The sequence below is a fragment of the Babylonia areolata genome, chromosome 19, assembly GCF_041734735.1.
Source record: "Babylonia areolata isolate BAREFJ2019XMU chromosome 19, ASM4173473v1, whole genome shotgun sequence".
Classification (NCBI taxonomy): Eukaryota; Metazoa; Mollusca; class Gastropoda; order Neogastropoda; family Buccinidae; genus Babylonia; species Babylonia areolata.
The window spans coordinates 41,859,722-41,881,087 of record NC_134894.1 but is presented as its reverse complement, the minus strand read 5'-3'; the positions used below and the strand labels follow the sequence as shown (position 1 = coordinate 41,881,087).

The window sequence follows — 21,366 nt, the reverse complement described above, 5'->3', positions numbered from 1 at the left end:
TGTTGTTATTTTTTAGTTTCCGGTTTGTTTTGTTTTGTTATGTTTTGTGTGTCTTATGTTTTGCTTTGTGTTATTGTTGTTTGTTTTTTTGTGTGTGTGTGTTTTTGTTGTTTTTTAGTGATTGCGTTTGACTCGGTGCCGTGTCACCTCTTGGCAACATACCAGTGGACACAATTCTGTATGACTGACAGCTTTGCAAGAAAAGGAAATGGACAGGCAAAATAATATCATTTGTACATCCTTAGTGCAGTGCTAATGAGACTTCCATCAGCCATGTGCTTTGCTCTCTCCTTCGCTCATATCAAATTTATCATACATATATATATATGTATAGGTACATACATAAACTGTCGCTGGCTCCCTTGCAATTGTGATGAATCGTCCTTGAAGGATACTTTTCTTTCTTAGGAGAGTGTGAAGTGACAAAGACTGGCTGATCTGATGTTTGAAGAGAATGTGTGTGTGTGTGTGTGTGCGCGCGCGCGCAAAGGAAGCAGCTGTCACTGGATCTCTGTCAGAAAGTTTTCCTGTCTTCAACTGAATGACTTCAGCTGTGTAATTAATGGTCAGGACTGTGTGAACTAGATAATGTGCATGGTTTGGCCATCTCAAGTTTGTATCAGAAATTGACTTAAGCTTGCAATTGGGACAAGAGCAAAGTGAGAGCTGTATGATCAATGGTTTCTCTCCCGCAATGGGGATTCTTTTGTGAAGGACCATGACTCTGAAACTAGGAGGCAAGACTGCACTGGCTCTTAGTGCTGCAGCCTTGAGGGCTAGTTGGCGTTTGGGGACTGTCCAAATGCCAGCTGTCTTTGATACCTCTTGGTTAAGAGAGAGGGGATTAAACTTGGGCAAGACATTTTCCAAACTCTTGCCCAGATAGTCAGGACAGCAGTTGTCTCCTCTGCTGTTCTGATGGTCATGGTCGGACACAACTAACAAACATATATTTTGTTTGGTTGCTGCTCCCAAACTTCAAAACTGGGATGACCAAATGTTTTTCTGCGGGTTTTTTTTTATTTTTATGTCAGCGTTCTGACGTTTTTCTTTTTCTTTTGGTCACCATAAATGACAAACGTCTTTGTTAGGGGCAAAGTTTATCAATTCCAGTCTTGGAAGAATGAAAAATGTTCTTACAACTGCAGAAAAATTACAACTGTTTTGTGTTACAGTATTGTCACTGTCAGTGTTGTCTGGAATTTGTTTTTTTTATACTATCTGTTGGCAAACATGATGTATGGTGTTTGAAAATTGACAGTGCTTTTCTTTTCACTTTTTTCAGCCATTGTGCTTAAATCTATGGGCTATGGTGTATATCCTGGTTTTGTTGTGTGATCTGGATAATTCGTGGTTTTATATTTGGTACAAAATGTGTTGTAATACACCCTTACCATGTCTTTTCATGTTGACACATTTTAAACAATGTTTTTCTCTTTTATGTTTCTATTTTCCTTCTCCCTCCCCCCCCCCCTCCGACCCCCAACACCAACTTCTTTTTCCTAATTTTTATTAAGTGCTTCTAGATGTGTCAAGAATGATACATTGAATAGATTGTCATAAAATGAGTTGGTCCAAATGACTGAAAGTTATTACAGCCATGAACTGTGAGAGGAGGGACCCAGCTTTCTTCACAATATTCCTGTGCCTGCAGTTTGTGTTGAATTTTTTTTTCTTTTCTTTTTTTCCTTCCCTGGGAGAAAAAAAAATCTTTTTACCTGAATTTTAACACCAGCGTTCTGCAAGTGCCAGGTTTCTGGTACAGAAAAATCATTTCCAGGTCTGTTGTTATGCTTACTGCACCGGGCTGGTGACGCTGATGTGTGTACAGAGCTGTAACCTTATTCTGTCTGTATTTATTGTAGCAAAGGGTGAGTGTGCATGAGGTTAGCAAGGGTCTGCTAGAATGCTGTTCTGTGACTGTGTCTCCTTGTAGAACTTTCCTTGTACAGGTCAGCTCCTCTCGCCTTTTCCAGAAATAAAACTGTTGCAGAAGTATCTTTTTGTGTGTGTGCATGTGTGTCTCAGTCATTGGTGTTGGTTGGTTAGAGTTTTTGGTGTCATATACTGATCATGTCAAACTTATACAAGCTGTGATTGGTATGGCTTAGCTACTGACAACTTTTCTTCTTCTTTTTTTTTTCTTCCTAAACCTTCCCAGATCCATGTTAGGTATCCATTAATTTTACACTTCGGTGGAGTGAGGAAAATCAGAGTAATGTCCCTTCCCTGAGGACACAACACCATGCCGAATTGCCACACTGAACCCCCTTACTGTACTGTGAAACAAAATAAAATATAATCAAATGAAAGCTCCCTTTGACAACCAAATGAAGTGAAACATACAATTTGCTCTGTTTGTACAGCAAACAGCTGTATACACCAGATTGTTTAAATCATCTAATTGGCACAACATATGTGTCGGGTGTTCATCCCACTCATGCAGCATGTTCCAACTAAGTATCGTACTGTGTTTACAACAAACTTGTGAAGCCCATCCTTGCTTCTCATTGACTTCAACTTCATTCACTCATGCCCCCACTTCTGTTACTGATTTATTGTGCAGAAACCAGCAGGAAACTGACATGAATCAACTCCACACCGCCATCACAAAGGCTCTATTAAAAAAAAAATTAAAAAACAAACACAACCAAAATTGTTATTCTATCACAAAGCCTCTACAAACAACAACTGAAAAGTCACAGTTATCACAAAAGGCTCTATGACCATCTGAAATTAAAAAGTCACACAAACACCGTCTGAAAGAAGTCACACGGTCTCAAAGGTTCTATATAAAAAAAATTAAATAAAAACCACTGTCATGGACCTTGGCTGATTAGAAGAGATGTTATGCTGCATAAAACAGCACAGAATAAACCGCGTAGATGGCATGCTGTGGACAGAATAATGCACACCACTGATAGATTGGTGGTTTTATCCACACTGACCACTGCAGGCAGACACATACAGTGCCCACAGAGATCTGAACACCTCCATGGTCAGCAACCACCGCTCGGTCAAGGGACAGTGAGTCAATGAGTAGGTCACTTGATATCCAAGGATTAAAATGACACATCTTTACAATGGTGAAAATGCAGTAAAACGGGTGCCCCTGAATGAAACAAAAACAAGTATCTTCCTATCAACTTGTTTACAAAGCGACATCATAAAAAATAAAACATTTCAATACATAAGCTGCTGACTGCACAATAATAAGACTGTTGTGATCAGTCGTCACATGATCTGTCCACACCCACTCACCATGGTGACAGAAACAAAAGACTAGCTAACAGCCTTTCGTAAAAAGACCAGTAATATGAAAACATTTACATTGCATGTTTACAAATCTGATACTTTTTTTTTGCTCCAAACATTCTAAATCCAGCATTGACAACAAGCCAAAAAAAAAAAAAAAAAAGCAAACCACTGAAAGAAAGAATCCTCAAATCTTGTTCATCACCGCACTGAGGGGAAGAAGGATTGGTAAACCAAATACCATGTTCACAGATAATAGCATTCCAATGACTCACACACATTAGCAAGCTGAACAGAGTTACAGAGTATTGATTAAGGTAAAGGGAATTCTCTTCACAATCTTCTTCACAATCGCTGTGTCAAGACACAATGAAGAAAACACAGCACTGCACGAATCATTCCACAACCGCATTCAACTCCAATCCACAGCCATCAGCTTACTGCCAACCACAAGGCTGTTCAAGACAGGACTTGGGGGGAGGGGGCGTGGGGTTGGGGGGCTGGGGGGGCGGGTTGAAGAGGAAATATTGCAATGTCTGTAAGCCAAGGACAAAGACTGAGATGCCATAAACAGTTTTACTGTGAAATCTCCTCCACTGGGTCAGGCAGGCACATCCTATGGCCTATGTCACATGCCTGCAGCAAACTTTCCCTCGCACAAATCACAGCAGTTTATGGACTCCTTTTATATTACATTGCTCGCTGACGAGCAGAACACCAATTCTCATGTACATTGACCGACAACACTAAGCCAAGCTTCCCTGGAGGGGAAATAAATAAAGCACACACCGACTTTTCTTGATGCAAAAGGGCACAAGAACACAAAATGACACTGATTCTTTTTCTGATGTAAAAGGGCAGAAAACACAAAACAATCCTAAAACACTGATTTTTCCTGATGCCAAAGGACACAAAAACAACACATGATCCTCAGACGCTGACTTTTCCTGATGCAAAAGGGCACACAAACAAAACAAAAAAAAATCAATAATAATAATCCTCAGACACAACTCCCATCACAAGGCTGCCACAGAACAGGAACGCTCTCCAAATAATGACTGAAAATCTCCCATTTCTCTCGTCTTTCATCGAAAACTCGAAAGATTCACAGATGCACGGAATTAATCCTTGGCAACTAAAGACTGAAGATGTCATTCTGAAAGACAAGGCAGGGAGAAAATACAGCTTTGGGCGTCTCCATCCACTCCACGTGTCCTGGTTCCATGACCCTTCCATAACCCATACACCATGCTGTCTGTTCCTTGTACACAACAGTCGACACCTCACAGTTGTGTCACTGTGTCTATGCACAGACTGTAGGCCATCCACACCTCAAATTACTGATGTATCAGTCTTAAAGGATATGTATCCATTCTACACACTGGATGGTAGCCCATCCACACTTTAAATTACTGATGTATCAGTCTTAAAGGATATGTATCCATTCTACACACTGGATGGTAGCCCATCCACACTTGGAATTACTGATGTATCAGTTTTAAAGAATATGTATCCATTCTACACACTGGCTGGTAGCCCATCCACACTTGAAATTACTGATGTATCAGTCTCAGAGAATACCAATGTATCCATTCTACACACTAGACCATAGACCATCCATACTTCAACTCACTGATGTTTCAGCTTCAAAGAATAGCAATGTATCCATTAAGCACATTAGACTGTAGACTACTGACACTGTATCGATGATATGTTGGTCCTTTGCTCTGATAACACTGCTCCCTGATGACACCAGATTGTCAATGGTGTGATGTGGCTGACCCCTTCAAACAGAATGAAACCATCCAACGTTCTGTGAACATGCCCTGACCAACATAATGATGTCTGGATGACAGCTGTCGATGGCCTCAAGGTCATGGATCATGCAAGACACCAACCACTCCACTGTGGAGCCTCCATTCTTGAACCAGTTTCCAGAAAACTTAACAGGTAAAGTCCTATTTTAGTATCCTAAATTCAAGGACCTATTTCAACAATAATTTTCATGCATATATGAAACAATATTACCTTTAGTAGTTACTGGAACCCATTTTCAGTAGTTTTCAACTCTATTTTTTTAGGGTTACTGTGCTTAATTTTGATACAGATTCAGTTGCTAAACTGACATGCAGCCATTTTGCTGGACCTGAAAAGTTGTCTGCAATGAAGTGTTCATTCAGTATGTGCAAATCAGAGAGCCGCTCTTTCAGTTTTTTGGCCCCGAAAACCATGCAAAGGTAAACAAAAAACATGGCAGATTGAAAGGACAAGTGTCAGTTCATGTTCATGATAGCAGTTATTTTTCATAGTGTTATGCTTAATTCTTTGTAAGAAGGGTCGACTGCACATCATTTCTCTTGCAATGGAAAACGCACAAAATGGTTTGTTTAAATTGGTCCCAGAATTTAGGACACTAATATAGGACACAAACCACTTTTCTGTGAAGCTTTCTCCCTAAAAACAGGTTTCCAGAATGCTTCACCACTGTGAAGAGATCCACTGGACCTGACCACACACACACCCTGCGATGGGAGAGGTGGGGGAGGGGGGAGAGGGGTCAGGACAAAATACAGCTGACAGTCAGCCCATACCTGAGCAGTACCATCAGAACAATGGGACAGAAACAAAATAACTTCCACTGCCCACAGCAAGTCTCTCAAAGCACGCACATACACATGATTATGACGATTATTTTGTTCACCTTTGCTGGTTCTGTCCTACCACAATGTAGACGACAACTCTGAACAGTCTAGCCCCTGCAGAGTAAACGTTTAGATCTATTTCTACCTTTCCTCTATGTCATAATTTGCATAGCCATGTGACCTTGGGTGTGACCTTCAAATCAACAAGTACGGTGGGAACACTAAGTGTGCAGCATTATCACACTTGCTTGCACGATGCCTCTCTTTGGTGCGTGAGATCAAGGTGGGTGGGTGGGTTGCCTATCTGCGTGCTGATAAAGGGTGATCATGTCAACGCTAACTCCACAACTATGTACATCTCTTGGTCGGAACATCAAACACTTCGGAGGAGGTGACACAAGAGCACTATCTTGCAGCACTGCCCAAACTCTAAACACAACCATCAACTAGTGCGCACTTTAAAATGAAAAAAGACACGATTCTAGGGACAATCAGTGGGTGACCAAACCAAAACAGCACAGTGCACCACCACTGGTTAGGGATGCGGAGGAAAGTGGTCCCCCTGACACAAAGTGAATCTTACTACAGTTCTCTACCCACAATATACTCTGCAGGGGCCAAACTGTGCTTCGAGTCTTTCTCCACCTCTACCTCTTGCTTTTCTTCTCCTTTTAGTCCCACACACAAATCGTGCTAAGATGTCACTGAGTAATGTCACCTCTTCACTTCCAAGACCAGAAATAAATAAAATAAATAAAATAAAAATAAAAATTAAAAAAAATCCATGAAAAGCTTGACAACAGCGGACGACAGGTGTGAGACAAGGTAAAAGACAGCAGGTGTGGAGAGCCAAGCGGAATGCGGTTAAGAACAAGGGAGGAGGACTGCTGAGGCCTGGCGTTGCCCTGACAATGACAACAGCACTGTGGGACTGGTGGTCAGTCGGCAGTCATCCAGCAACACTGCATGTGGACCTGGCTTTCTGCCTCACCATGGAAACATCCTGCACGCAACAAAGCAGACATTTTCTCTCTGTCCAGCAGGCAAGCTCTTGACTGTGTTTCTTTTGTAATGTTTACAGATGGGTCAGGTTGACAGGTTGTGTGAAAAGTGGTTCTGTGTCTACTTTAGCTTTTGTAACACTTGCTTGTATTTTTTAAGTGTGTTCTTTGAAGTATTATATGCTTATCATTTTCTTTTTATTTGCACACACACACACACACACAAACACACACACTCATGCAAACACACACACGCGCGCACGCGCGCACACACACACACACACACACACACAAACATGCAGGTACCTAGGCCTGGCTGTCCACTTTGAAGGCGGCAGGCCCATTAGCGGCCATGCCTCCACCACCCCGGATACCCGTACCCTGGGTGGCGCCGCTACCCGGGTGCTGTCCTGGCCGGATTGGCTTGGCTGGAATCAAACCGCAGCATATGGTCATTACATGCATAATATTGTCATCTGGTCCTGTCTACTGAATGGTGCCACTGTGGTCATGTTCATTAATCCTGCCCGTTAATATATCTCTTTCATTGTATAAAATTTGTGTACATGTAAGCCCTTCACAGATATCAGTTAAACACTTGATAACAGTGATAAATCATCTGTGTATATTTTCTTCAAAACAGCAAGACCCTGATCTATCCTAACTTGACTTTTGGTACAGCAAAATTTTGATCAGTCATACTCACAAGTCCTATCCTTGTGGTAAGAAACTGTTAAGCTACTCTCATATACTTTATAACGAAACAGGATTGCTACTAATCTATTTCTTGCAGAAAAAGAAAAACTGAGTGTGAAGAATGGAGGTAGGTGGGGAATGGGGGAGTAAGAGTGTGTGTGTGTGTGTGTGTGTGTGTGTGTGTGTCTGTGTCTGTGTGTGTGTGTCTGTGTGTGTCTGTTCTCACCAATCTGTGCAGAATGGCCCCGACGAGCCAGGTTCCTCTGTCTCACCGCTTCCTTGATACGGTCCACCTCCATCTGATATCTACACACACACACACACACACAAACACATGGGATAAAATATCTCAAAAATAAGATTAAGATATTGCAAACAAACCAAAACACACCAATCCAGATACTACCCATCTGTTTAAAAAATACAGACACTCTACAGCCAAACACACATTATGTTCACACAATCTACATGTCCAAAATACAAGAAATCAATGTTACACAATCAGCTGTGAGCACAGACAGGCCACAAGACCCAGACTGTGAGTCCCTGTTAGTCCCTATGCCACCATCGTTAAGTCTGCTGATATCAGTTCGAACACACCTTTTCCCCAGAAGACAATAACTTTGCACAGATACAAAATTTTGCCTTTTCATATTCCTTGCACCATATTTTGTAACTTCTATCAGCCCACTCACTTCCCAAAAATCTAGAAGGTGATTGATACCCAACAAGAATTTTACACTGGTACCATGAAGAAGTAAAAGTGAGTGTCTGCCTATGTCAGTGATGATGCTAACTCTAATAAATCTAGACATCTACCGAACTGTGCATAAGTTTTTTCATGGTAATATATGAATGTTTAACAGCCTCACATGTAGAACAAAATAATACATATAAAAAATTTAACATACACACAGACACAACCCTCAGTCACACAGTGCACAGGACAGGAATCAGACCTCTGCCGGAGTCTGCACTAGTGGGTCACGGTTAAGTATGTGTAATTAAAAAAAAAATTAACATAAACACAGACACAACCCTCAGTCACACACACAAACACATCCCCCATTACCCCCACCCCCAGCTGTCCCCGCCCACCCCCACACTCCCCCCCCACACACACACCCCTCCACACACACAGACCTCTTCCTGTCCCGCATGGCGCCCTCCTTGGCCTCTTTGAGAGCGGACTCCAGGGACTTGACGCGGTCCATGGTGGCCCTCAGTCGCTTCTCCAGCTTGGGCAGCTCACAGCGCAGATCAGCGTTGTCACGCACCAGCTGTCACACACATAACATCACACACATGTTCATGGTCGTAATATATTAAATCACATTCGCACTGCACCTCCACACAGAATGTTTGACAAACGAACAGAACCTCCACAAAATGGTAAACAAACACACAGTGCCTGCAGAGAATGTTAAAGAAACACACAGCACCTGCACACAAAGTTCGACAAACACACAGAACCTGCACAAAATGTTCCTAAAACACACAGCGCCTACTCCACAAAAAGTTCCAAACACACAGAACATCCTCCACAAAACATTCCACACACACATAGCACCTCCTCCACAAAATGTAGCACAAACACTCAGCACCTCCTCCACAAAATGTAGCACAAACACACAGCACCTCCTCCACAAAATGTAGCACAAACGCACAGCACCTCCTCTGCAAAATGTTCCACAAACACATAGCACCTCTTCTACAGGATGTTCCACAAACACAAAGCACCTCCACAGACAGTACAAAGAAAGAGAGAGAGAGAGAGAGAGAGAGAGAGAGACAAAGGACAGCTGACCTGTTTGTGGACTTTGGTCAGCTGCTCCAGGTTGTTCTCCAGGAAGGAGATCTTCTGTTTCTGGGCCACAGTGCCACCAGCATCCTCATCCTCGTCCTCGTTCTTTGCCGACTGCAACCACACACACACACTGGGCAAATTACATCTCACACACACACTCACAGGGAAAATCCTCATCCTCGTCCTCATTCTCTGCCGACTGCAACCACACACACACACACTGGGCAAATTACATCTCACACACAGGGAAAATCCTCATCCTCGTTCTTTGCTGACTGCAACCACAAACACACACTGGGCAAATTACATCTCACTCATACACACACACTGAGAGAAAACCTGCACCTCTTTCAGTTTAACTTGTGTAGTTTGATGGATTCTATCTTACAACTTTGTTTTTTTTCAAAAAGGTTTGTTTTCTTTGGTACGTTTGCAGTTGTTACTGCAGCCTTTAGGTGATGCAAAGTAGCAGCACTGACAGCATCCAAACTTTGAACGCCCCACTGTTGACATCACATATGTCAAACCATCACATGTTAGGTGGAGGATCACTGTCTGTTGTGTCCATCACTTCATTACTCTCCCTGACACTTTGTCACTGCACTCACAGACAGGCTTTGAGACTGCTGACCAGTCAGTACTGGCTGCTGGGTTAGAGCTATCCCATCAAAACTGACTGCTGGATCAGGGCTGTTCAATCAGCATTGAATGCTGTATCAAGTCTGTTCAATCACTCTTGACTTCTGAGTCAGTGCTATTCAGTCTTGACTCCCTAGGGTTATCTGTGGCTAATCAAGATCACCACCGCCACCCACCACCCCCAACTGGAAATTACCCCCATAAAATTTCATGACATTAAAATGTATCTAGACCCTCCGGGTAATGCAGGCTAACCAGATTTGACCCTGGCAGACAAAACCAACCAGGATGTACAAACTGCTACACGTGGGACTTTAAAAGTAGGGTGGGTGGGGACGGGGCGGAAAGATGATTACTTTGATCGACTGCCACCTTTTTTCTTTTTGTTTTTTGATTCTATTTAATACCTTCTTGACCCTGTTCTGGAGGTCCTGCACGAAGAGCTTGCGCAGGTTGTGGAGGGTCTGGAGCTCCTTGGCCACGGTCTCCTCCAGCCCCTTCAGGTCCTGCTTGGCCTGCTCCCGCCGGGACATCTGGGTGGACAGCTCTGACAGCTTGGCACTCTTCTCCACGTCCTCCGCCTTCAGCTTGTCATAGTCGCCCTGCACCTTCTCCATGGCCAGGGACAGCTTCTGGTTCGTTCTGCACGTACATTGACATACATGTACATGTGGACACACACACACACAAAAAAAAACGTGGACATATGCACAAATATACATGTACATGCAAGCACACACACACACATGCACACACACACACACTCACATACATACACGCACGCACACACACACGCATGTACACACAAACACACATGTACACACACACAATAACATACACATGCATGTACACACATAACACACACATGTACACACACACACACACACAAATATGCACATACAAATTCATACACACATACACACTTTTTGTCTAAAATCATAATTGTGGAGAAATAATGCAAAAAGAATGAACATGCATGCACGCACACACACATAGACACACGCACACACACACATAAAATGCTCTTTCACCACCAATCATGAAAAAATTCTGCAAATTACATGTTATCCTCCGAGATTGTTACTACCATCACTAAACGTTTTTTCAAAGTTTTTTTTTTTAATAACAGCAATCATATCTCTTTTCTTTTCTTTTAACTTCTCTTTCATGTGCAACAAGACATGCCCAGACAGAACACTTCAGACATTAGCTAACCAAAACAAAATGTACTCTGTTGAAAAACGTGTACAAAATACACCCAAAGCACACTGGTAGGCAGACATGTCCTAGACAGACATGAGAGAGAAGACACTTGCCGATGAAGGGACTGTAACAAATAAACCCAGGTGTGTCTCTCAAAATGAGCAGATTGGGATTAATGCCACAAAAATGGTGCAGATGATGGGAACAGCACAAAAAACAAGAAAGAGAAAGAGAGAGAAGACAGGGAGGCAACTCACTCCTTCAGGCCATCGATGACACCCTGTTTTTCGGCAATCTCCTCACGCAGAGACGACAGCTGCTTCTGGTGCTGTTCCCTGTGAGCCATCATCTGCTTCTCCAGCGTCTCCTTCATCTCTATCTCTGCCTGCAGCTTGCTCGATGTCTCCTTCTCTTTCTCGCTCACTGCCGTCACATGCATCGACTCTGCACACAAGACACATACACACACCAAGTGAGAGATATGCTTCACCTTCACCGTCCATCACTGTCTTGTTCCTTTCTTGTGTGATGTTAGGACAGCCATGAAATGGCCCCATCATAGTCTGCTGCGCTTAAGCAACATGATTTGATGTGCTATTCAGATCAAATAATACATGACATGGAATGACTTTTCAGTGCTGCAAAATATCAGAAAAACTTTGTTGTTGTTGTTGTTGGTTCTAATATCCTGAGTTTCCCATCACCTGACAGTTTAAGGTAAGGCATCAAATTGTTTATGAAATGTATGACTTTGTATTCACAAAATGAATTACAGGAAGGTTTTTTGTTATTTTGTTTCTTTAAGGGTAAAATAATTCACTTCATGGCATGTGCTTTTTCACTTCCTCAAAACTGTGCGAGCATCAAACAGCAAGACTGATTTCTCTGAAGATATGCAACAGTCCAGAATTGGGGCAATGGAATAGCAATGTGAAGCTGAGGACACAATGAGTACTCACGCTGTGCTCGGAGTTGAGCGCATTCCTCGTTCAGCGAGTCAACATTCTCTTCCAACTGTCTCTTTTTCTGTTCCACGTTCTTGATGGTTTCTGACAGGGTGGACATCTTGGCCTCATACTGAAACAAACACAGGTCTTGTGTGTAAGTGTTGCACAGTTTCCACTTGGGATCACAACACAAATCAAAAGCATTAACAGCACAAATATACCGAGATGCTGTTCTCCATTCATCAGCACTCCTGACAATGTTAAAACGTACATATTAATCAGTCCTTTGCATTTTTCACAAAACAATTTTTGTCAATTTGGTCATATCAAACAGACAGCCTAGATAGATTAATTAAGGAGAACATGTTTGTAGTCTTGTGAATAACAAAGTAACAATCAATTCACCCATTAAACTTCTGGACAACAAATCTTCTAAATTAACTAGCAATGAAACCATAAGAATAAACAATAAGATCATCAGTTGGTCCATGACTGATCACAAAGTGAAAACTGGAATCACATGCGATACAAACCAAGTACTGGGACAACACCTTTGATGCAATAATGCAATGACACACTCTACTTATGTGTATAAAAAAGGTATTGGTGCCAAATTTTGTGCTTTTTGCTTTTTTTAGGTTGTTCAGAATCCTCTGATCCTGCTTTCCATTTCAGCAAAACACTACAAACCATCAGACTACAGATGGATGACCTTTATATTATAACTGGTTTACATCAGTCATCGCTCTGAATCAATCATGAATAGTGATATTCAACAACATTCTGGAAACTTTCAAACACAGTAATTAAAAGAGCAATTTACTGAAGTAATGTAGTCATGATGCTTGTCACCAAACTGTTGGTGTTTTTTTACAACTGTGATTAACTAAAGTAATGTTGTCACTGTGTTTGACACCAAACTGTTTATAAAAAAAAAAGCACATCCTTTACATACAGTTCACATTCCTTCACTAAAATGTCATTTGTCACCAAACTGCTTTTAAAACAAAGCATATCCTTTCCATACAGTTTATGTTGCTGCACTAAAATTCAGCAGTTTGTCCATGCTTGCTAGCACTACTGGGTATTTTCCATTCCAAGGCAATCAAAAAATACGAGCCCCCATCCTTCATTCCAGCCCCTCACCTGCTGTAGTTTCAGTTTGTTCTCCGACAGCTCCGTTTCATTCTCCTCCAATTTCTTGCTGTTCTCAGAGTTCTGGGTCTCCAGAGTCGCCGCCCTTCCTGCCAGCGTCTTGACCTCCGACTTCATTTTGCTGATGTACAGGCGAGCCACAGTGAACTCTTCTTCCAGCTTCTCCCCTGCCCCGGAGTTGGGCTGCAACGAAATGAACACAATATAAGCATCATGTGACAGGACATCATACGCATGTAATGCATAGGACATAAAACTGTTCAAAACTATATAAAATCAACACTGTATTAAATCAACTACAGCACACCAGCAGAACAAAAAACAAAATGCTGCCAAATTTTCTGTGGCTGGATAATGTGTACAATTTCTGAAACAAGTTCTCTAACTCACCGTCTAGTCTGTTTTTCTTACTGTTGATGCACTTTAAAGTATGCGTATGATATCTGCATACAATGCAATGGTCCTTTACCACTACTGCTATCACAATCCCCCCACCCCTTTACCACCCATGTCTTGCCCCTACCACTACCTTGTGTGTTATTATTTGCTTGTGTGCATTTAGTTTTATATGTTTTCCTTTTTGATCTTCTGGTCCAAACTTCATCATCTTTTGTGTGCGCTGGATTCAGCTGTGGGCTGAAGATATTGTGTGGGGTGAGTGATCAGCCTGTGGATGCACAGTTAATTTCAAGTTGGATGAACAAAGCTGTGTTGTGTTCTGTTGTGTTGTATTGCATTATACCTTATTTTCCCCAGCACTGCCGCCGATGACAGCGCCGATGTCACCCAGGTCTTTGAGCAGGCTGACCATCATGTCCGTGACTCGTTTTTTCTGGTGCAGGGAAGTGTCCTTCAGCGACTCCAGTTCCGACTGCAGGCTGTTCAGCTTGCTCTGCCACACACAGCGCCACAGTCAGGATAGTGATGCCAGAATCTTACCTGATTCTGAAAACCTCACTGGGGAACATGAAAATCAAATCACATACCACCGGTCAGGACAGTGATTGTAGAATGTTTCTGCTTCTGAAAACACTAACTGGGTGCATAAAAACTAGACCCCCAGCTCCTCATCCTTCCCATAACCCTTGCACCTCATCTTGGGACAGTATCCAGATGAAGCGAAACAGAAATCATCACAGGAAAAAAAAAGTTTGAAAGATTTTCACATTTTACCCCTTCCTTTAACCCCATGCTAACTCTCTCTCTCACCACCACCTTTCTTTCTTTCATTATTCTTTCTTCTTCCCTTCACTCCTATAAACCATCACTGGTTTACTGGCTTGGACAATTCTTGGACCCTTTTCAGACCAGACGTAACAAGAACAACTGAGACATGACAAAAGAGGGCAAGGGAAAGACAGACAACTAGAACAACTAAGACAGATGACAAAAGAGGGCAAGGGAAAGACAGACAACTAGAACAACTAAGACAGATGACAAAAGAGGGCAAGGGAAAGACAGACAACAAGAACAACTAAGACAGATGACAAAAGAGGGCAAGGGAAAGACAGACAACTAGAACAACTAAGACAGATGACAAAAGAGGGCAAGGGAAAGACAGACAACTAGAACAGCTGAGACAGATGACAAAAGAGGGCAAGGCAAGGATGGACAACAAGAACAACTATGCCTCCCTGTGGACTACCGACGCTGCAACTGCGACGGATGAACCTGGGTGTGGTCGTGTATGGGGGAATCTAAATAAGCAGCGTGGGAGTAATGCCACTGAAACGGTGCAAATGATGGGGCAGCAAAAAAAACAAAAAACAAAAAAAACCAACAACTATGCCAGATAACAAAAGAGGGCAAGAGAAGGACAAACAACAAGAACAACTCAGACAGATGACAAAAAGAGGACGGACAACAAGAACAGCTGAGACAGATGACAATAGGAGGACGGACAACAAGAACAACTGAGAGAGATGACAATAGGAGGACGGACAACAAGAACAGCTGAGACAGATGACAAGAGGAGAACGGACAACAAGAACAGCTGAGACAGATGACAAGAGGAGGACGGACAACAAGAACAACTCAGACAGATGACAAGAGGAGGACGGACAACAAGAACAGCTGAGACAGATGACAAGAGGAGGACGGACAACAAGAACAGCTGAGACAGATGACAAGAGGAGGACGGACAACAAGAACAGCTGAGACAGATGACAAGGAGGGCGGACAACAAGAACAGCTGAGACAGATGACAATAGGAGGACGGACAACAAGAACAGCTGAGACAGATGACAATAGGAGGACGGACAACAAGAACAGCTGAGACAGATGACAAAAGAGGGCAAGGCAAGGACGGACAACAAGAACAACTATGCCTCCCTGTGGCACTACCGACGCTGCAACTGCGACAGATGAACCCTTGGTGTGGTCGTGTATGGGGGAATCTAAATGAGCAGTGTGGGAGTAATGCCACTGAAATGGTGCAGATGATGGGGCAGCCAAAAAAAAAAAAAGAAACTATGCCAGATGACAAAAGAGGGCAAGAGAAGGACAGACAACAAGAACAACTCAGACAGATGACAAAAGAAGGACAGACAACAAGAACAACTGAGACAGATGACAAGAGGAGGACAGACAACAAGAACAGCTGAGACAGATGACAAATGAGGGCACAGGAAGGGCAGACAACAAGAACAACTGAGACAGATGACAAAACAGGACAAGGGAAGGATGGACAGACGTACGACTTTCTGGTTGAGCTCCTCGTTGAGGGCCTCGATGTCATGGTTCTTGTTGTCCACCTCCTGCGACTTCTGGTCGTAATTCATGGCCAGCTCCTCCAGGGCCTGTAGCACCTCCTTCACCTCCTCCTTGGCTGACTCATTGTCCTGACATGCACATACAAACACACCCTTGTCAACATGTTTGTTCCTTCCCCCCCACCCCACAAATTCACACACTTGTCAACATATTTGTTCCTTCCCCCCCACCCCACAAATTCACACACTTGTCAACATATTTGTTCCTTCCCCCCCCCCCCACCCCACAAATTCACACACTTGTCAACATATTTGTTCCTCCCCCCCAACCCCCACCCCACAAATACGCACTGTCAACATGTTTGTTCCTTCCCCCCCACACCCCAAACACACACACTGTCAACATGTCAGTTCCTTTCTTCTCATTTAAAATAAGAATAAATAATAATAACAATGCTCATAATTCATCAGATTCACATACATATGTTTACACACACACGTTCAAATGCCCAATCATGAGCGGAAAAGTAAGACAAAGAAACTGTGGGTATATATAAACAATGAATAATAAAGATCAAAACTTTCCAAAGTACATGACATCCAAATATACACTGATACTAGAATAGCACATATCTTCTTCCCTGCAGAACTTACCTGCTGGATGCGGCTCATGTCGCTCTGCAGGGTCTCATTGTCCCGTCGGGACTGAGCGATCAGCTCCTCCTGTTCCATCATCTGCTCCTTCAGTTTCTCTATCAGCTGGGACTGGTTGTTGATCTCTTCATCCTGAAATCCATTATCATCATCATCATAATTATCATCACCATAATCATCATCATCATCATCATCGTAAGGGACTGGCTGTTGGCTTCATCCTGACATACATTGTCATCATCGTCATCGTCATCACTGTTATCATCATCGTCATTGTCATCGCCATCATAAGGGACTTGTTTTTTATCTCTTTGTCCTGACATATAACATCATCATCATCTTCAGGGACTAGTTGTTATCTCTTCATCTTGAAATACATCATCATCATCAAAGTCATCAGCTGATCACATGAGCATCAGCTGTCTGTTCTCTCACTTTCTATATCAACTAAGACTAGTCGTTACCTGAACTGAATTAATATCGCCATCATAATCACAGTCTTAGCCACCACTATCATCGTCATCACACTGACATCAGCTGTCTGTTCCAACAGCTTCTATCATCATTTGTAATAATTATCTGCTCTTGTTTATTTTCCCACCATCCTAAACTAATTGTTTTTTGGTCATGAACATATGTCAACATTATCACTCTTATTGTCATCACAAGTAAGTCTCTATTCCCCTAATCTTTTTTGCTTGTTGGTTTGTTTTTGTCATTATCATTATCAGCTAGGTGTTTTCTTATTTGTATTTCTCACCATGATCATAGTCACCATCAGCACTAAATAGCATACATCGTCTCCATCCGCTGATTTATCAGCTGATATTTTTTGTTTCTTTTTTTGAATCTGTTTCTACTGCCAGCTGTTTTACCCCCTTAAATCACAATCACAATATATATATTACAACATGCACCACCCTGCCACCTCACCTTATCATCCAGCTGCTGGTACAGCTGCATTTTTTCCGCCTCCAGCTGCTGTCTCTCAGCCTCGGAGATGGCCGAAGTCCCTCCCCCTGCCAGCCCCACAAAGCTGGTTGCCATGGTGAGGCCAGGTGGAGTGCCCTCCTTGGGCGCCTCCCCTTCCAGAGAAGCCGTCTTCACATCCACCTGTTCCTCAGAGGGCACTTCCTTCCCTGTGAGCATGACAGGAAGAAAAAGAATATATCTATCAACAACTACAATAATAATTGTAATTGGTCAGGGATTGACCCTCTACCCGAAACCCAGCATACACACCTCCGAAAATAGAGTATGGCTGCCAACATGGTGGGGAAAATAATCAAAATGGTTATACACATAAAATATTACGTCTGTATGAGTGTATGTGTGCAGGACTGAAACCGGACTGAATGACACAGGAAACAAATGATGAGGATGAGCACCCAATGGCAGCTGTCAGTCAGCTCTACCCTGGTAGGCAGCCTGTTGTGCAAATGACTCTGTAAAGCGCTCAGACCTTGGTCTTCGACCAAGGGTAGGTGCTATATCAGAATCCATATCATCATCACCATCCCTGCAAACTGTACCTAGCAGCTGTCATTCCAGAAGCTGGTCAAGTCCCTGAACTGGGGTCTAGAAGAAGCAAGGACAGGACAGATACTTTGATAACTGTGAGAAGATAGGTCAGTCCTCTACAGGCAGCAACAGAGCAAAGACCACCATACAAAAATAAACAACGAAGAGCAGACTGCAAGGACACACACACACACACACACACACACACACAAACAAATGCACACACACACAAATGTGCATGACCCAAAACCAAGAAACTGTTCCACCCGATGACAAAACAGAATAGACTGCTGCACTTCTACACGCAACTGAAAAAAAAAGAGAGTTCCAGCACTGCATGAGAAAAGGAAGCAAACTAACCACCTATTCAATTCAAAAGACAAACCCAGGTGTGGCTGTGTATGGGTGATTCGGAATAAGTGACGTGGGAGTAATACCACAGAAAGGATGAAGATGATGTGGCAGCAAAAAATAAATAAATAAGTAATAATAATAACAATAATAATAATAATAATAATAATAAAAATCACCTGCTCTCCAGGACTGCAACTCAGCCTCCAGCTTGAGGATGATCAGCTTCAGCTTGTTGTTCTTCTCCTTTTCCTTTTCGTAACGCCGCTTCCACTCCTCCGCTGTCAGCTCCTCGTTCACCGTCACCACGTTCTTGATCGTCTTGGCTCTGAACACATTTTCTTTTTTCTCACAAAAAATATTCAGATTCAAGTCATACATATAAAACATAAATATTTATGGCATGTGATTTCTTTTTTTTTGGGGGGGGGGGGGGAGGGGGGAGATATAACTGAGAGCAAAAAGAAAAAAAAAGGGAAAGAAAGAAAATAAAAAGAATTCAAAGTAAGAAAAGGACATCACACAAACACATTTTCAAAAAAGGAGGAAATGGAGGGGGGGAAAAAATGGCGGGGGGAGGGGGGGAGGGAGGGGGGTGTTAAGGGATACAGATAGACATACAGACTGATAGAAATATAGAGAGAACAAACTATGTTATTATCTCTTTCACTATAATTTTTTTTTTTTTTTTTAAAGCTCTTTTGAACAATAAATTAGAAACCTCAGGTACATAACTTTGTCGCAGGTAGAAAGTATTGTAGAAAAAAAAAGTCAATGATGCCAAACACATCATGGATGTAACAAATTAATGACAAAGGTACATAACTTTGCCAAAGGGAAAAGTATAAGGAAAAAAGACAATGAGCCAAACACATTACGGATATAACAAATTATCATCTCAATATTCTCAGAAAAAGGTGGTTTACACTTGAAAATTCACACATGGAGAGTTCTGTGCGTAAACATAGCCTCTGTACATATTTTCTGTGCCACAATCAGAGATATGCATACTCAATCACAATAAAGGAAGATGCATGTAGAAGAGCACACAAATCTCACACAAACAAACAAAACTGAAGCTTTTTGTTGTTGTTTTTTTTTCCTACAAGATAGAATTTTCACAAGAGAACACTTTCGCAATCACATTCTCCAACACAATGTCTGTTCATACTTTCAACATCCCTACACCTCCACCCCAAGTCTGATTCTGCTTGCAACACGTGACAAGCCCCATCCCACCAATTATCCAGTGATCCCTCCACCCCATTCATTCCCCTTCCTCCACTTCTCTGGGTTTTCCAGGTGGGCAGTGCCTGACTGACCTCTGTCCAAACATGAGGGTGGACTTGGTCTCGGCTTCATTGAAGGAGGCGGGGGAGCAGCAGATGACCATGGTGGTACGGGCGTTCCCTCCCAGACTCTCCTGCAGGATGCGGGTCAGCTTGCTGTCTCGGTACGGCACGTGGGCTTTCTGAAACCACAGTTTTTCTTTCTCAAGGAGCCATTTCATTTGAACACATCCATGTACACTGCTCCATATCTGCTTGTTCTTTCTCCTTATTGTTCTTGTTCTTTGTTCTCTGGTGTCACTGCATTTCATTTCAACAAATCCGTGTATGCTAAACAATATCTGCTTGTTCTTTCTCCTTATTGTTCTTGTTCTTTGTTCTTGGTGCTGTTGTTTTAGTGTCAAGGAGATGTCACTGCATTCAGACAAATCCATGTAAGCTACTCCATCCGTATCTGCTTGTTCTTTTTTCTCAATGTTCTTGTTCTGTGTTGCTGTCATTGTTTCAGTTTCAGTTTAAAAGAGTCATCTGTATTCGGACAAATCCATATCACTACACAACATCTGCTGAGCAGATGCCTGACCTCAGCATACGCAGCACGATTAGTCAGGCCTTGAGTGTATGCATATATACTGTGTACCTATCAGTGTAGATTTCTTCTACAGAACTTTTAAGCTGCCAGATAAGAACAATTATGTTGCCATGGGTTCTTTTTCAGTGCTCTAAGTGCATACTACACAAAGTTCAGATCTTGGTTTATCAAATCCAGACAATCACATACATTTTATTGACAGATAAACATCTTAACCATTCTGCCTCCTTCCTCAAAACCATACCACAGAAAACCACACAAAATTCCCTGCAACCACACCAACTAACACACATTCTTCATCATCCTGCATCACACCTGGTGGGAAACAGGGGTGTTACCAGTACTTATATATATCCAAATTCTATTTCTGGCTCACTATCAGAAACAAGTGTTTTAAAATCAAAAGTTTTATGTGCTGGAAATGAAACAATTCCATCTTGAGCATCCCAAACTGATCAATACTATGTTTGTTTCGCAATCAAAATACATCTGCATGTCACACACACACACACACACACACACACACACACACACACACCAATGACTGGTAATAACATAGACTCCCTATGTTCCCCCACACAAGTTGATAACCAAAAGGCTGGCAACACACCGACACTGAACATGTGTACTCACATTTCCCTCAGCCAAAGCAGCGATGACGTTGCCAAGAGCAGACAGAGACCTGTTGATGTTCTTAGCCTCGTCCAGCACTGCACCTTCCGCTCCTGTCTTGCTTACCTGGATTGCACAGAGGGTTGCGGGGGTTGAGGGGGGGGACAGTGAAATATTTCATCTGAGTTTCAGTTTCTGGGAGGCAACTCTGTGTTCAGACGTTTCTACATACAAGTTACACCACATCTGCTAGGCAGATGCCTGACCAGCAGCATAACCCAACACGCTAGT

At 42.5% G+C, this 21,366-nt stretch overlaps 1 protein-coding gene across 1 annotated transcript in view; it reads right to left on the bottom strand.

Moving 5' to 3' along the window:
• Window positions 1-2,541: 2,541 nt before the first annotated feature.
• LOC143293728 (kinesin heavy chain-like) overlaps window positions 2,542-21,366 on the bottom strand; it is a 35,962-nt gene continuing 17,137 nt past the window's right edge. Inside the window, exons 9-24 of the mRNA XM_076604931.1 lie at window positions 21,097-21,201; window positions 19,905-20,053; window positions 18,762-18,910; window positions 17,644-17,849; window positions 16,711-16,842; window positions 16,042-16,185; window positions 14,088-14,237; window positions 13,337-13,528; window positions 12,203-12,320; window positions 11,501-11,687; window positions 10,448-10,682; window positions 9,402-9,512; window positions 8,738-8,874; window positions 7,821-7,900; window positions 7,205-7,326; window positions 2,542-6,900 (exon numbers count right to left, since the gene is read on the bottom strand). Of these exons, the coding sequence (XP_076461046.1) occupies window positions 7,205-7,326; window positions 7,821-7,900; window positions 8,738-8,874; window positions 9,402-9,512; window positions 10,448-10,682; window positions 11,501-11,687; window positions 12,203-12,320; window positions 13,337-13,528; window positions 14,088-14,237; window positions 16,042-16,185; window positions 16,711-16,842; window positions 17,644-17,849; window positions 18,762-18,910; window positions 19,905-20,053; window positions 21,097-21,201 (2,217 nt within the window). The 3' untranslated portion in view covers window positions 2,542-6,900. The remainder of the gene's footprint in view (window positions 6,901-7,204; window positions 7,327-7,820; window positions 7,901-8,737; window positions 8,875-9,401; window positions 9,513-10,447; window positions 10,683-11,500; window positions 11,688-12,202; window positions 12,321-13,336; window positions 13,529-14,087; window positions 14,238-16,041; window positions 16,186-16,710; window positions 16,843-17,643; window positions 17,850-18,761; window positions 18,911-19,904; window positions 20,054-21,096; window positions 21,202-21,366) is intronic.